General features: G+C 40.5%; 1 protein-coding gene across 9 annotated transcripts in view; it reads right to left on the reverse strand.

Annotated features, from left to right (window-relative positions):
• The window catches only part of Cobl (cordon-bleu WH2 repeat protein), a 245682-nt gene that overhangs the window by 65561 nt on the left and 162982 nt on the right, over positions 1-17139 (reverse strand). For 6 of the 9 annotated variants that reach the window (XM_060365689.1, XM_060365688.1, XM_060365694.1 and 3 more), the window contains 2 exons: positions 9473-9611; positions 5676-5846 (listed from right to left, as the gene is read on the reverse strand). In XM_060365689.1, the coding sequence (XP_060221672.1) occupies positions 5676-5846; positions 9473-9611 (310 nt within the window). The remainder of the gene's footprint in view (positions 1-5675; positions 5847-9472; positions 9612-17139) is intronic. The other 3 variants (XM_060365695.1, XM_060365697.1, XM_060365696.1) reach the window with 1 other exon arrangement.

The following is a 17139-nucleotide window of genomic DNA, read 5'->3' on the forward strand; positions in this document are numbered from 1 at the left end:
AATTTTGTTGGGTAGGGAAAGGGGAAGACCTGAGAAGAGTTGGGGGAAGGTTAGGAATATGGTCAAACTGCATTATATGAAATTCTCAAAGATTAATAAAAAATACACTTAACATTTTTTGTTTTATTAATAATTCTATCTATCAGTTGGCTTACAAAATTTTTGAAATTTTAACCATCTGCTTTCATGAGCTGCCACAGTCCAATTCCATTGCACTGTCACTGAACTCTTTAAATGTCTTTCAAGTCAGGGACATGATACCTTATAAATTGCTAAAAATAATTAGCAATAAGAATTAAATTTATAAGTTTCCTTTTTTCCTCATTGCTATATACAAACTGTTGCTTTCCTTGCTTCTGTCTTAAAGAGAATTTGGTATTAGTTCTAGGTGAGGATTAATGTCCAAGGTACAAAAATAGCAGGCTGAAAATCTAGTCAGGGACAGACTCTGCTCCCACAGTCAATAATTTCCTGCTGTTTTATGGAAAAGGCTATTTGTTCATGATCTATTTCCTGTTTTCCTGTATGCTCTGCCTTTTCCCATGGCAGCAGGAGCAGCTGTGTAGCCAGCTCCCTTGCCATGATCAGGAAAGTAACAAATCAATAGGAGAAAAGGGCAAGTGAAGCGACTCTGTGCTTGCTCTGGTATCTACTTGCTTGTGGACTTTAAGGGGCTTTGCAATTAATGGGTTTGTTTTAAAAAGCAGACGTATTTAATTGGGGCGGCTGAATCTTAGAACAAGAGATTAGGTGACTTAGGAGCACTGACCCAAATTTAAAGGCATCTGCCAGAGTGCTGCCTCATCTCAGCAGCTTCAGGCTCTCTGCTCAGGCTCTGCTTGTCACCAGCCAGCAGCCTTTGTGAGCATTTGCTCCCAACGTTCAGTTAGATTACAGGCAGCCGTCTGCAAACGCCCACGGTGTGCTCCGACTCGACTCTCTGTTCTTAGCTCCTCTGCTGAGTCACTGCCTGAAGTACGCATTATCATTGTTAATTTTGCATTGATCAAACCCAAATTACCAAGTTTTATTTCAAAATGCTAATTCTTTTCTCTGATCCTTTTCCCCTGGCTTAGAATTTCCTTAATGTGTTGGAGAATAGGGTTTCTATTCAGATTTTAAAAAAGGTTTCTATGTATGATCTTAATCAAAAGACCCAGAAGTGATCACAATTTAAAATCAAAATGCTAGAAATGACAGGATGGTGACTGCTACTGCTGAGAACAGGAGAAAATGACCCAGTTTCTTCTATGTCATTGTAATCCTTTGCCAATTCTCTTATAAACATATATCCAGAGAAATACTTATTTCCTCAAGCTATGTACAAGGAAATATATAAGAAAATGATAGTCACTGAATAATTTAATTAAAAAATTTAAGGCAATGCTTCAGTATATACTCCATGTGCTCTATCTGCAAATCCCCAGGGTCTTCTAACTGGAATATGTAATTGATGAGCCATTAATAGCCCAATTATGATGGTACTGTAAATCCTGAAAACAAACAATCCAGTGCAACTCATGGGATGGTTCTGCAAAAGTGATTCATAAGCATTCAAATGCTGGCAGAATGGAAGCTGGTTAGGAAGCTGTGAAGCAAAATCCAAAGGCACACACTGTTATTAGTTTAGACATGCATATAAAGCGCTTGCATGTGTAAGTAGATAGCTAATGGGAAATACAAAAGCTTATTAATATGAATAGGATTAAAAAATGGAGCAGAGACCTATTAGTCTCCTGCTCTTAAAATCATGTTAAGAACCATTTTACACAGTCCTGTTGAAGATGAACTTGGTAACACAAGGCTTTGGGAGGCTACAGCGCTTAATCGCTCTCCTTCCTCATCTGTAGCATTCATCCATACAGAATTTGCAAGATGTTTTGACCATGAAATAGCTGACTGCATTGCTCATAGAAAAGGAACCTTAACTTTAGGAATGGCTGGCAAAGGGAAGAGCTTATTCTCTGGCATACACAGCTTCATATCTGCCTTCTGTTGGCTTTTTGAAAGGCTGTGCTTTGGTTACAGTTAACTTATTTACAAATATGAAAGAATGATTTTTAAAGCAGAAAGTAATTTTAAAGGATGCCTAACATTCTTAGGACTCATGAGTTAGATACACATATTCAGTAACACTACTCTTCTATCTTTTTACTACTAATACTGTCCAGAAGCCAGACTCTTTAGTCTCTGGATACTAAATAGGCATACAATAGCCTTCTCAAGCCACAAAGAAGGTGTTCTAAATTTCCCACTAGATGCTAGAAGGTACTGAGAATACTACTGTTCTTAAAACTATACACATACATAGACATATACGTGTATGTAGGTGTTTGTGCTGTGCTTAATGTTTACCATAGAGCTTAGCAATTTCAACATATAATTTTTCTTTTCCTTTTCACTTAAAGGAAGCATGTCTGAATTGCCAGCACCACTCCACTTACACTTGGGGCCATTATTAAGGAAAATAAGAATTACTTGGACACAGGTGCTGAAGTATCCCTGCAATCAATCTTAAAATGGAGATACTGCCAAGTGACACTGATGGTTGTGTGACAGTGCACAACAAATACTGTCTTGCCACTTTTCCCCACTACAGGTTGGTGTGGTTTCATGGCCATGGGTCAAGTATTTATAAAATCTAGGGAAGAAGTGAGGAAAGGCTTTAAACAGAAAGGTAGAATGACACTATCAAAACATGGGGCAGAGTTCTGAGAACCTATGTTGTGTCTTCCCACCTCCTTTTTTCCTCTGCATAAAAAACACAGCATCTACTATCTTTTGGAATGTTCTCAAACTTAGAAAGGTTAGTCAAGTTTTCTGCTTCCAAAAAAATATTAAGACCTGAGTAGTATATACATCTGTTTACAAATCACAATGGGTATGTCAAAGCCAAAGGTGTCCCATAGAAGATTTCAGCTCAATGCTAGAAAAGAGCAGATGATGGACAAAGCAAGACAGAGGGTCTGAGGTTCTGTAGAGAGAAATTTCACTACATTCCTTAAGGTTTTCAAGCTCAGGTCCCTCAGATGGCAGAGCTGAGGTGAGGGCTATAGGAGATTCTGGATGGACCCTCATCTGGCCCTCAGAGATAGTCAAGACTCCACAGAGTGTATGGCCATTCTAATATAAGGAATGAAGTTTTAAAATGGAAAGCAGGAGAATATACATAAGAGCTTGGAGCTAGCACAAATGTATCTCTCCTGAGAATTCATGTAGCCCCAAGCAGTCAGACATCTGAATGGGAGAGTAGGTGAGAAACAGAGGATACAGGCACTTTATATGTCTACTACTTTTGCCTTTCTTGAGACAGGTAAGAGTAATGAGATTACTGGTTTATGGAAAAATGTAGAATACCAAGATTTCATTTTCCATAACTATTCTTTAAATTCTGAATAAAAAAGGCCAAGTGCTTAGGCAAGTGATCTGTTTCCAATGTCATAAAAAATAGATAGGCCAGTCCTGCTAATTAGGCAGCACAACAGCTCTGCACAGGATGCATGAGATTCTGGTGCACACATAGTCAAGAGAGAGGAGGAGTGCCTCAGGTACATCCAAGGAGCTGGACTGGATTGCAGGTAGTCTCACAGGGAGACTGAAAAAAGTCGCATTTGTTGACTTTCATCTAATGGTTTCTAGGGCATCTATCTTGGCTTACTCTCCACCATATTATAGGTGTCCCTGTTGGTAGGGGAGGGTGGAGGAAAGGTGAGTTATGATATGGAAGGCTAAGGAAATGCCATACTGGAGAAGTAAACTCAAAGACAAACAGCAGAGATCACAGAATGAAAAACTAAGCCACAGGCAAAAAGAAATCAAATCTTATAATTGTCTGTTGCTTTGCTACATAATCTTCACACTTCTTAGGAAGTCTCGAGTAGGCTGTGATCTGCCTGAAGCCCCAGTCTGCCTCCTAGGTGTTAAGAAATCTGGAGTCCTGAAGATACCTGATAAAACAGGATCAGATGAATGGGGAGGAGGTCCCCCCCATCAGTGGACTTGGAAAGGGGCACGGTGGAGATGAGGGAGGGAGGGAGGGAGGGACTGGGAGGGAATGAGGGATCGGGACACGGCTGGGATACAGAGTTAATAAAATGTAACTGATAAAAAAAATAAAATAAAAAGAAAAAAAAAAAAAGAAATCTGGAGTCTGCAGAAAGGCAAGTTGGGGAGAAGGTTCAGGCCTATCCCTGGCTCTTCCACCCTTTGTAGACCACTACACTGAAGATCTTTTGGGTGTCCTTTCTTCACAACGTGAGTTGTACTGTGCTCACTCAGCTCTTCCTGTTCACTTGTACCCACAGGGAAGGGATGCTGTGAGTGAGGATAACAGTCACAAAAGTGGCCTCTGAAATCACTATGTGCCTGAGAATACCCGTCTCTTTAGAGATGCCAGCACCACAGCTAGCATTTTATGGACTGATATCTAGTTGATTCTTTTTTTAAAGACTTATTTGTTTTTATGTGTATTAGTAGTTTTTATGCATGTATGTATGTGCACCATGTGTATGCCTGGTGCCCATGGAGGTCAGAAGAAGGCTTCAGGTGGTTCTAAGCCATTATGTAGGTGCTGGAAACTGAACCTGGGTCCTCTGCAAGAGCAACAATTGCTTTTAACCACTGAGCCATCTCTCCAGCATCTCTAGTTCATTCTTAATTATCAGATACCTTGTAACAATTCATTTGCATAAAGAAACATTATATTTAGAGGGGATAATATAATTGAAGGGCATAAGAACTATGTGTAGAGAAATGGAAATTGAATCCCTATTATTTTGCCTAAAGAAAAAAGATAAGTTAGTGGGCAGGTAATTGTCACTTCCAAAAACAGAAAAAGGTAAATGCAATGGTAGAAAAGTACAAACTTCCTACAGAGCACAATTATACAGATGTTGGTAATTTGGCTACTTCGGCATGACACTGCACTATTAGAATACATGGTCCCTGATGTAGTGTGCTTTGTAAGAAGCACTGTCACAGTCCTGACATGTGACAGTGGAAGGTGATGCCCCCCAAATATGTAGAGCTTGTAAAGCTCTTATTCATCTTAAAGAAGAAATGCTATACATATTTATTAATATTCAAAAAGAATCCTAAAAGAGTATAAGAGAAGACAATGTATGGAGAAACAAAGGCAAAATGGGCTCTAGTTCTGGTTGTGGCTAGACTGAAGCAGCTTCCTCTTTGTGTTTCTCAGATTCTACAGAGAAGCATTTAAGTGACCAGACCTGGTGACAAGGTTCAGATATGACTGATAAACAAAGTCCTCTAAACTCCTGGACACTTACTGTCCTGATATGACATTTAGCAGAATGTTTGTTCTGCCAGAGGCTATTGTTCTCTGCACACATTCTAAAAAAACAAAACAAAACAAAAAAACAACCCCAACCCCAAGGAGCATCATCTCCTCACTGACTATACCCACAGGCACATCTTTAGCTAAAGACTAATGGTACTGACAGACCACATCATTCTTACAGGCTATTGTTTGGCATTCACAGTGCATTCTCTGTGAACCTAGATGCATTGCATTGAGCATTTGGAAAGAAATTTGGAAAGGAAAGGTACAGATGTTCAAAAGCAAGAAGGGAATGTGTGAAAACAAATTTATACCAATAGGGACCAGAAAGGCAGATGGTCAACACATAGCTGGAATGGAAACAAGAGGCACGTACGTTTGGGTTTCAGCTCTGAGGTCTCGGAACCAGCGCCTTCCCCAGGAAAGGTGACAGGCTCTATGACATCTGTGTCAGGAGGAGGGTAGGGTGGGGGCGGGGGGAGCACTAACTGGGGTGGACCCCGAGCTGTGCCTCTGGGAGGCTTTTGTGGCACCTGACGTCCAACACCTACATGGAATCAATGGGAAGGATTCAAATGTTAAGCCAAAGGAGGTCCTGTCTTCTAACCAAGAGTACACTGCTATTGCCCATCAGACACAAAACCATATCTCACAGCACTCTGTGCCAGAGCAACCATATGCAGTACCAAATCCAACAACAAAGCTAATTTACACAACATCAAAAAATAGTCATGCCCAATACCAAGTATAATGCAAAACCAATCACATTCAATTCCAAATCAAATACCAAAGCATTCAGTTTCAAATCCAGCCACAGTCTGTCCCAAGCCAGCCATACCCAATGTCAAATCCCAGTTCACTCTGCATTAAACCAGCCACACCCAGTATCCAAGCCACTCACTCAGCAGTACACCATAGCCAACCATCCGTAGGCTCAAACATTTCACACACACAGTGTTCTATTGTCAGCTGTAATTGGAAAAGATTTACTCTCAAATGGTTGGTTGACATTTGTCTCTTTCAGGCATAATTCCATAAAATGCTGGTCCTGAAACAACTGGAGGCAGCACAGTCAAGGTGAAGAGCCACTATTGTTCACACGGGCCTTTGCCAAGCTTCAGATCTCATTCAGTTATTACTGAAGGACAGTGTAGGAACATGGTTGCCTCTAGCAAGCACTTCCATTTTTTTTTTCTTTTTCTTTTTTTTTTTTTAGGACAAAAATCTTGAAACTTTTTTTTGAAGTGGGTTCCAGGTTACAGAAAGTATTAAGGATGCTCAGCCCACCTGCATTTTGTCTCAAGAATCAGAGAAGCCCCTTGCTATTTGTTACATGTTGGGGGCATATTTATAAGTTTATATGAAAGTAGTCTTCTTATGCTAATGGTTTTGTAAAAGCCAGTGGCTTAAGTTCATAAATGACATGAATTATCATAATTTATGTTCATAAATGACAAAAATTGTCATAATTCATGTTTATGATTATGTTTTAAAAATAATTGCTTCAAGATTTACAGTTTAGAAAAATCTTCTAGCAATACAGTTGATGATTTGTGACCTTCACCATATAACTAAAATATTGAGAAACATCTTCAGTAAGAAATATACTCATTTATTCCTTCTGTGGATATAGTTTTCTAGATGTGGGAAAATCTTTAACTTCTTCACATTAAAATCATTTCTTCCCCAAGACACAAGCAAGTCTGGGTGGTGCTGTTGGCGGCCCTTGGCAAGCAACCTTCCGTCAGAAAGTATTCACATAAGATTGTACCACGGGACACTGGGAGAATGTTTCCCACTCCAAGATTTATTTGTGATTACCAATAAATGCGGCCCTTGACTCAAATGTAGGTAACTGCAATACTATTTTACTTCATGTTCCAAAATAAACTTTTAAAAAATATAGATGTCTGAGTAGAAAAATCATCAACTTTGTGCACATGTATGTATGCATATACACACGGAACACGTGTGAAGAAACTGTCTTTCGTCTAACCTGATACCTGGGTTTTGCTGCTGTCTTCTGTGGGATACTGTTAATATTGTCTTAATTCATGGATTCTTCTGAAGGGGGGGTGGGAAATTCATCTTCTCATTGCCCACAGGCCTTGTCTACCAGTCCTTGCCTTCAAAGGGCAACATCATATTTAGAAAGAAAGGGATCCTGGCTTTCTTGTCCTCACAAACAAGTTATAGACCAGGTCAGAGAAAGTATGGAGAACTGCCACCATCCACACCTCTTTGCAATGTCTTTCAATGAAGGGATGTTAGTACAGTTTTCAGTTCCAGACATCTGTCTCACATTTTTGCTGGCATCTATGGCCCAGGCACAGGGACTATGAGTCCTTCCTGCACTGGAAATGGGGTGTTGGGTTTGGAGGCTGCCTTAACAAATCCTATGATAATTAAAGTCAGTACTTTAAAAAGTTCCACAATTTCTCTCTTAAAAGTGAGCTGTTCGTCCATTTATAAAAGGGAAGGAGAGAGCTTAGAGGGAGGAAAGGGCTCTAATCATGAAATTAGAAAGTACAGCTCAAATGAACTGGCAATATTGTTTCTTTAAAAGTTGTTTTTATCCTGTCTATCTATCTATCTATCTATCTATCTATCTATCTATCTATCTATCTATCTATCTCTATGTCTATCGTGTGTATGTATGTGTATGTGTGTGTGTACATGTACACAGGTCAGGGCACAAGTGGCATGTGGATATCAGAACTCAACCTGTGGAAGTTCTCTCCTTTTACATGTAGGTTCCAAGGATCAAACTAGGGTGTTAGGCTTGGTGGCAGGAGTCTTTATCTTTGAACCACCTCTCCAGCCCACATTTTTCATTCTGATATATTCCTCTGAAAAATGGGATGAACTGATGAGAAATACAGGTTATTACTTTTTAGGATAATTGATTCTCAGGATGCCAGGCATTAAAGGTAAAGTAGCAACTAAAGTGAAAAATGCTGACAAACTCAACAGCCAACTCACCCTTATTAAAATTTCAAAACTTGACAATGTAACCATTTACATTTGGGAGTGTTGTCCCTTTCCGGTCACAGACCCTTTGTCAATGAAGAAACAATGAGCTGCCTGAAGCCATGAATGGGCACGGTTGCCTCCTGGCTTCAGCCAGGGCTCTGATGGAACTTTTAACGATGGGAATCTCAGTAATGGGAATAAGTAAATCGAATGCTGCAATCTTCTAATTCCTTCTCTGCAAAGGGTAGCTGCATTGCTACTATAGTGAAAGAGTGGATACTAAAGAATTTTAAAATGGACCTGGGAAGTCCAGCCCTTCTCATATTCCCCCATGATCTACAGCACACAGGGTGTGGTTTAATGACCTCATAGGTTACACCTTGCTTACAGATGTCAGGACTCCATCCTGGTTCTTTTGAGTTCTCTTCTCTCAACATTGGGGCTTTACTAATGCATAAACGGTATATAAACTGGGACTATTTTCAAATAGGAATGCACAGGCTGATCTCCAAATGCTCAGAACCAGATGTGTTTTAGATTTCAGATTTTTCTAATTTTAGAATATTTGCATATACATGATGAGGTATCTTGGGGATGGAACTCCAGTCTAAACATGAAATTCATTTATAATTCATATGAACCTTATATACAGAGCTGAAGGTAATTTTATGTAACTTTTAAATAATTTTGTTCATGAAACCCAGCTCTGTGGTACAGGTTTTTCTACTTCTGGCATCATGTTGATGCTCAAACAATTTCAGATTCTGAAGAATTTCAGATGTCATACATTCAAATTAGGAGTGTACATCTTCTATGTACCATGAGCAGCCTAAGATGTCTTTCAAATGACAATGACAAACACTTCTTCAAACAGCTTCTTCAGACATCCTCCAGTCAGAGAGACACATGCCACAGCCACACTCATGAGCTCTGTTTGTCACTTTCTCTTGGGGTTCTGGGTTCTTTAACCACAAGCCACCTTCACCACCATCTTTCACCTCCTCAACACCTTCTGCAGTGTAAATAAGATAGCAAGGAAAGTCAGAGCTAATCATTTCCAGACTTTTCTTTAGCATACATGTTTTCTGGGTTAATGTAATTAACAAGGACTCCACTGCCAGGATTAACAACAGTGCTAAAGACCCGTGTGTTAAAGCAGGCATCCCAGAGACATGCACAGAGCAGGCCACACTCACTCACCCATGGTACTCTTCCTGTTCTCTTCCTTATCCTCTTTGCGGTTGGGGACCACAGGACTTGGTAGGGGTGGCTGTGGTGGAGGAGGAGCTGGTGCCCTTCGCTTCTTCTTCTGAAGATCAGCTTGTGAGCTGAGGGAGGCCTAGGAAGCATAAAGAACAGCAAGGATTAGTTGGCATGTAAGAGGCAATACATATGTAGAATGCATGCCTGCATGCATGCATGTATGCATGTATGCACACATGGCCATGAAAGGAGAGCTGTCATACTGCTTGTCCAGTTCTGGTTCTCTCAAGCAGGTGTGGTCTTTCACACTTTGGTGTGCATCTGACGTGGCAGAATGATGCCTGCAAATTCCCTACATCCCTAGTCTGTATGACAAGTGCCCATTTTCTAGGCATTCTGAAGACTTGTTAACTTCCTTAGAGTATGAGTGAGAAAATGATCTTGTCCTTACTGAAGTACAAGAGATAACTTCTTCATTCTGGAATAGGATCAGGGCAGTGTGGATCAAAGTTCTGCTTCTTCATGAGGACATCCCAGAATAGCCAGGACCAGCACGAGCCACTTTATGCCCCCTCTGCTTCTAGGCTCACAATGAAGCATCTCTGTATGAGGCCCTTAGACCAAGATATAGGATATCAATCTCCCGTCCAGAACAGAATTCCAGCTGTAGCTCAGAGATGATGACAATGAAATCCTAACAGTAACAACAGCTCCCTAGGCAGGTATCACTGGTGAAAGTAAAACCTGATTTTGTCTGTAACCCACTGATTGCAGTTCCTTGAGTCTGAGGACTCTATTCTCTCCCCTTCCTCCTTGAACTCAAAATTGTCATTTGTTCATTCTCACTTGATTGGAATTCATCTAAAAGGAAAGGCCTAGGTACAGTGCATAACTTCACTCTTTTCCTGTCTTCAGTTCTAGCCAAATCCTGTCCAACCATTAGTAGACCTTTCCAGGGCTGGAGACCGTAGTACCTTAGGTCTCATCTGGGTGTTCTCTGGCTTAGTGATTCAAGCATGCATCAAGAGTACTAGAATATAGTATCAATACAGCAACATGCTACAAAAAAAAATAACCTCTTTTCTTGATTAGAAGTGTGTATATATAAAACATTTATAAATTTTATCAGTAATACACAATTACTTTAAAAAATTTTAAATGTATATGCAAACAAAGGGTAGAAAAATAATTTGTTTAGATTAAGTACTAACAGTACTAACAGTTGTCATATTTTTCTTTCTAATTTTCAGTTTTCTCTTTTAAAAGTGATGACTTTTTATTTCCTGGTACTATAATATACCACAACAGTCTCCTATGTTTTCAAAGTTCTTTAGTATACTTTGCAGAAAAAGAAGACCAAACATAAACTCAAAACAGCCCTTTGAAGCTTAGTTGTCAGTGAGTCTTGGTGAGCACCTCCGCTCTATTCCTTTAGAATTCATTGCTTCACCACAGAGTACAGTTCCTATGAGTTCTTGGTTGGCATATGCGAAAGAGTTCAGTCTTTCTGCTCCAGAAGATGGGGACTTAGTTCTTATACACACAGAGAGCGGTGATTTTTCTTCTCCATTGTGCCCCTGAAACTGCCACCGGAGACTTCAATCATCATCCACTATCGCTCCTCAACAGTCCATCCTCATCAAGAGGTTGTTTCTTTACCTGAGGGCAACAGTGGTTCAAAATTCTTAAACAGAACACAAGCAGTTCTTAAGGTTTCCCCTGTGCCCAGCTCTGAAGGAGAAGCGCCACACCACCCTCCCGCCTTTTGCCTGGGGTAACTGACTTGTGACCTAACTCTCTTTTCCTAGCTGAACTTCCAGGAAATTCGCTTTTTTAATACTCTGTTGGTTTCCTGTTTATGGAACAAGCTGTACATGAAAATGTTTGAACCTAAAAGCATTCCAATCTTAAAATGTCTTTATTCTAAATCATTCTACGTGGGTACAGAGGACAAAACCAATTATGAAATACGGGAAACATCCAGGGCAGCTGATTCCTAGTCTGCCCATGTACCCACAGGATACCAACCTCACCGAGGCTCAGTCTTCAGTATGCTTTTGGCTTCCCTGCTGCTGACCTGCAGTGTTCGCTCACCTTTGCGCCCAGACATTCTATGCTGTAGCAAGGCATGCTCTTTTCACACTTCTCTGGGTTATTTGTACTCCTGCAACCTGCAGAATTTTCTAGTTTTACCTTGCAGCCTTTTCTTACTTTTATTTTCCCTCTCTGAAAATGGAGGAAATCAGTTGAACATGGAGGACTGTGAACCAATTGTTCTTGTTTTTTTCCCCCCTTCTAGTGCTCATGCTTCTTTCTTGGAAATTTCCTTTGAGTCCCCGCCCTTGTTGAATGTTCAAGTATGCTGCATCATATTTAATTTCCAAGATATCTACTTATTTTAAAACCAGCAATATGGTCTTCTTTCTTGGGTATATTTTCACTTTCTCCTTGACAGCATTACATATATAACATTTTTTTTTCTTCTGAAAGTCACTTTTAATTATGGTGTTTTACAGCATCTAAAATTAACTAATACAGTTAGCCTTCCTTTTAATCTAAGACAACCAGAGCATATTTTGTGGTCAAAGTAAAATGGTGTAATATTCAAGTATGATAATTACAAAGTTTGAATTTTAGGTATAAACAGTATCAGGGTGTTTAAAAGTTAACTAATAAGTGGTTAATGTAAATACACAGTCAATGTTTGGTAACTAGATAAATCTATAATCATAATTTTTGTTCAATGAATTCTTTTTTTTTTCAATGCAATTTATTCAGGAACCTTGAACAATCATCTGACCCTGGGGAAAGCCAGCCCACTTTAAATAGCCTCTGGGTAGCCAACCTCAGCATGCCACGTGGGCAATGCAGATAGGTCCACATACATGGAAGCAAGCCAGATCCTCAGCCTTAGCCAAATATGGAGTTGTTTGTGACAGAGAGCACTCACCATCGGGAAGGTGGAAGGAAGAAACCAGCTCCATCTTTAAGGCATAGCATTCCACAGCTCTCTACAGTTCCCCCTTTTTGTTTTAATATCAGAGATCAGACCTCTACTCTTGCCTGATGCGTCCAAAACATATATAACATTTTTATTTTCATGATTTTTAATTTATTTCATCACATACATATGTATATATTTACATTTAATTTTCATTGTCCAGATATCAGAAGTCTTTGTAGATTCATCCTTAAACATACCATGCATATAATTCTGTTGTAAAGGATATTTTTTCCATTATTTTTTTAAAATTTTTAATTATACTTTATATCCTTTGTATCCCCCCTCTAGTTCCCTCACTCGTCCCCTCCCAATCCCTCCCTTCCTCCTCCTTCTCCACACACTTCCCTCCCCAAGTCCACTGGTAGGGGAGGGTTTCTTTTTCTTCCTTCTGATCCTAGTCTGTTAGGTCTCATCAGGAGTGGCTGCATTGTCTTCCTCATGATTTTTAACTGTACCTGTTATTTTCCTATGCGTCTCCTCTCCCCACCAGCTCTCCTTCTATGCCCACATCTGTCTTTTATAATTTCATTTTAACTTGCCTTCAAATATCTGTACTCCTTGGCTGACTGCTTACAATATATTGCTTTGGAGGAGAGAGTCCGTTCATGCACTTACAAGATTCCCTGGAGTGTCTGGGCAGAAATCTGGTTAGCTGACAGGAAAAAGTTGCACATATCTACCTGTGCATATCTTCTAAGTCAGCCATGCCCACACAGAAGGGGTCTCAGCTGTTCTTCCTAAAGGTGGGCTCTTAGGGTGCAAAATCCAACAGGAGAAGAAGGCCCTGAGCCCCCTTACACTACATGGAGCACACTGTCTGGTACTGACTTAGCCATGTCAGGTGTCTGGAGCTGTCCTTCTGAGGCTGGGAGCATGGCTGCCTGGGAGAAAGGATCAGATGGTCTCCATGCTCAGATATGCAACAGTCAGTTGCATTTTGTACTCTTGGGTGTAGTGGAGTCTGCCCCCAATTGGCTAGCCTAGTGGGGTTCTGGGCCTGTCTGATGCCTGTGCTACTCCTAGAAGCCAATATTTATTTTCTCCCACTTTGCCAAGTGTTTATCATAGCACCTTCTGAAAGCCATCATTCTTTCACTCGTTATTGTCTATAATTATTTAAAAATAATTTAAAAATATTTTAAATTCATTTTAATGGAGTTTCAAAAGGAGAGACATTAATTTGTTTTATAAGCCATATTTTTATTTTCAGATTTACTGAAGTATACTTGATAAGTAAACATTACATATATTTGAGGTGCTGAAATTGATGGTTTGCTATATGGATAGATTATAAAACAACCACAAGCTACTTAATACATATATGTTCTCACATGCTTACTGTTATAGTATGTTCATATTTTCTTTCCCCCTCCCTCCATCACCTTATCCTGTATGTACACTTTCAAGTATTTTCTTGACTGTCGCTCAGTTGAACAGATGAGGCATCAGGAAGTAGGACTCTTGCCTTTACATGAATGTTGAAAGTATGTTTTTTATTATTATTTTTACAAACTACATTTCTCAGAACACTCTCAAGTTTCTTTCCCCAACCTTCATCTTTTCCTTTCTTCTTCTGGATTTCCATTGAGTGTATTTGTCTTAGCTTCTCAAATAAAGATGTAAAATTCAGGGTTAAGACTACAGAGGACAAAGTTATGTATCCCAATTTAAAAATGGGATTACACATCCCAATTTAAAATTTCCAAATAGTAGGTGGAAGAATATGGAGCCCTGGTCCTTGTTCTGTAGAAGCAGCCTGCAAAGCAAAGATTCAATGAGAATGCCTATGAGCTGGGGTGTTGCAGCACCTGGACTACTCAAGCAGGAACAGCCAGATTAATGCGAAGTAAGAGAGACAATATATCTGAAGTTCTGCATCCCTTTCCCAAAGGCCATGACAGCTCAGCTGTCCGTTGGGAGGAAGGAGAGGGAAACACAAGGCCACTCTCCAGATCTTAAGAAGGGTTGCTTAGGCAGGCACTGGCTTGTCTGGAGCGACAGGAGGGCTCTTTAAGGAGCCAATGTCATTTGGATGTGGGTAGGTGGCAGAATTTAAAGACTTGTCACTCCAGAGCTCAGAGACCTGGCGTTGCCACCAATGCAGGCTGGCACAGTGTGGAACAATCAGGAGTACCAGGTTACAGATTATTCATGGGGATTGTCTAAAAGAGTGTGAAGGGCATGAGGCTAGCATGGCTGAATTTGTTTTGGTCACATTTGACTAGGAATGGCTGGGAGCAACTCAGTTCTGTACCTGGAGAGTTAACAACCAAGGGAGCCTTGAGACTGGTTGCAATGTCAGAGAACTGCAGTACCACAGACAAACACCAGAGGGAGAAGAAATTATAACCTACTTAAAAAAAAGAAATCGCAAACATTCTGTCTGGAAATGAGGCCAGAGAAAATTCAAACACAGGCAAAGTTTCAGATCTGTCCCGAGAGCAGCAGACAGACTTACTACCCTGATGGACCATAAAATGCTATGCTTTAAGGTCTAGGAGAATGAGTGGGTTTTTGTTTTTAGTTTGTTTGTTTGTTTTCCTTTTTCTTTTTTCTTTTTTTTTTTTCAATGCAGTTTATTCAGGAACATTGAACAATCCTCGGACCCCGGGGAAAGCCAGCCCACAGCTTAAATAGCCTCTGGGTAGCCAACCCAGGCGTGCCACGGGGGCAATGCAGATAGGTCCACCTACATGGAAGCAAGCCAGATCCTCAGCCTTAGCCAAATGTGGAGTTGTTCGTGACAGAGAACACTCACCATCGGGAAGGTGGAAGGCGGAAACCAGCTCCATCTTTAAGGCATAGCATTCCGCAGCTCTCTACAGTTCCCCCTTTTTGTTTTAGACGCATCAGGCAAGAGTAGAGGTCTGATCTCTGATATTAGAAATAAATTGGGACTTTGTACAGATGTTCATTTAGGTGTCATCCACCCAAAGAGCATCAGACCCGTCTGATACCTTTTCTCAGAGGCGGGACCTGGGGCATCAACCCGCATGCAATCAGACATGCTCTTCTCTGGGTCCAAAGCGGCTGACCCTGAGTGCAGTGCTTAGCCTCGCATCCTGAGCGTATCATTTTAGCTTTTTATGGTATCCAACCATGCTTGGGGAGAATGTCCTGCTTCAATGGCTGTAAAGGCCTGAATGATCATGGCTGCATCACACTGTTGTGAGACTCTAATCTTGCATATATACCACATGAAAGTATGCTGGACTTTGTGTCACTAGCATACAACATGAGAATTTTTCCTGTGCTGCAAATCTGTCTAAACAATTGTCGAGCTATATTTTAGGTAATTGGACTGGAGAATTTGATACTACGATGGAGCAGCTGAGAGTGGCCATTGTCACAGTAAATTCTACCAGAGTGGACGCAGGACTAGCCACAGGATTATCAACATAGATTGCTGCAGCCATGAATCATCTGAAGGAATGGGCGGGCATGGGAGTGTTAGCAGGCCTTCTGGTGTTGGTCTCCTTGTTTTCCTTTTTCTAAATGTACAATTTACAATAAGAAATAAAAATAAAAACCTGCGCCAAAAAGCCAGAAAACTATCCTGAAAAAAGCAACAAATTACATCTCTAGAAAACAGTCCCAAAGAAATAGAAATTGATGAGCTGAAAAAGTTAAAAGTAATTGTCTTGATAGAGTTTGATGAATTATAAGAGGACAGACAGATGAGTAAGCAACATAAGAAAAACGGTATGAGAGCAAGTTAAAAGATCAACCTAGATGATTATTCAGGGTCTGAGCAGTCTGCCCAGTATGACTCATGGCTAATGCCCCGGTGGTAGCTCCAACAGCCGCCAATGAGATGGCAGTAAAAATGGTGGCTGTAGTTCCAAGATCCCTTTTCTGTCTGAAGAGAGTCATAGCGTGAGGGGCATCAACGGGCACAGGCACCCAGCGATGCATGCGAGTAACCAGGGCATACCTAAATTTACTAGCATTCCAGCATTGGGCAAAAAAGCAAGTATCATTACCACAATTACTTGGCTCTATCTGGCTAATAATGAATAAAAATGGGGGATATAAACAAACAGGTGTGGGTTTATAGGAAATATTATGAGAAGCCTTAACCCCCTCATTGGAACATCCTGCATCAGTTCTAGAACTAGCAGTGGTGGTGTCCAAGGTCTGAGTAGGTTCAGGAGACCATTACCCCCAGGGGCGAGACGTGCTCCATGCCAATTGACTAACTCCATGTTTTCCTCCACTTTTGAAAGTCATTTAAGGTTCTTAAATTATTTTTTTCCCTTTTTTAAAAAAAAATTTTCATCAATTACACTTTAATCATTTAGCCAGTGTAGCTCATGCCTTAGTTGTACAAAAAGGAATTAATGCTCAACTAAAAGGAAGCTTGATGGTGTTCAATCAGAGGATTGACCTCATGCAGGAGCAAATTGATACCCTATGGCAAATCGCTCAACTTGGCTGTCAATGAAAATATGCTGGACTTTGAGTCACTAGCATATAACATGAGAATTTTTCCTGGGCTGCAAATCTGTCTAAACAATTGTCTAGCTATATTTTAGGTAATTGGACTGAAGAATTCGATACTACGATGGAGCAGCTGAGAGTGGCCATTGTCACAGTAAATTCTACCAGAGTGGACGCAGGACTAGCCACAGGATTATCATCATGGATTGCTGCAGCCATG

The sequence above is a fragment of the Meriones unguiculatus genome, chromosome 12 (assembly GCF_030254825.1).
Source record: "Meriones unguiculatus strain TT.TT164.6M chromosome 12, Bangor_MerUng_6.1, whole genome shotgun sequence".
In the NCBI taxonomy this organism is placed as follows: Eukaryota; Metazoa; Chordata; class Mammalia; order Rodentia; family Muridae; genus Meriones; species Meriones unguiculatus.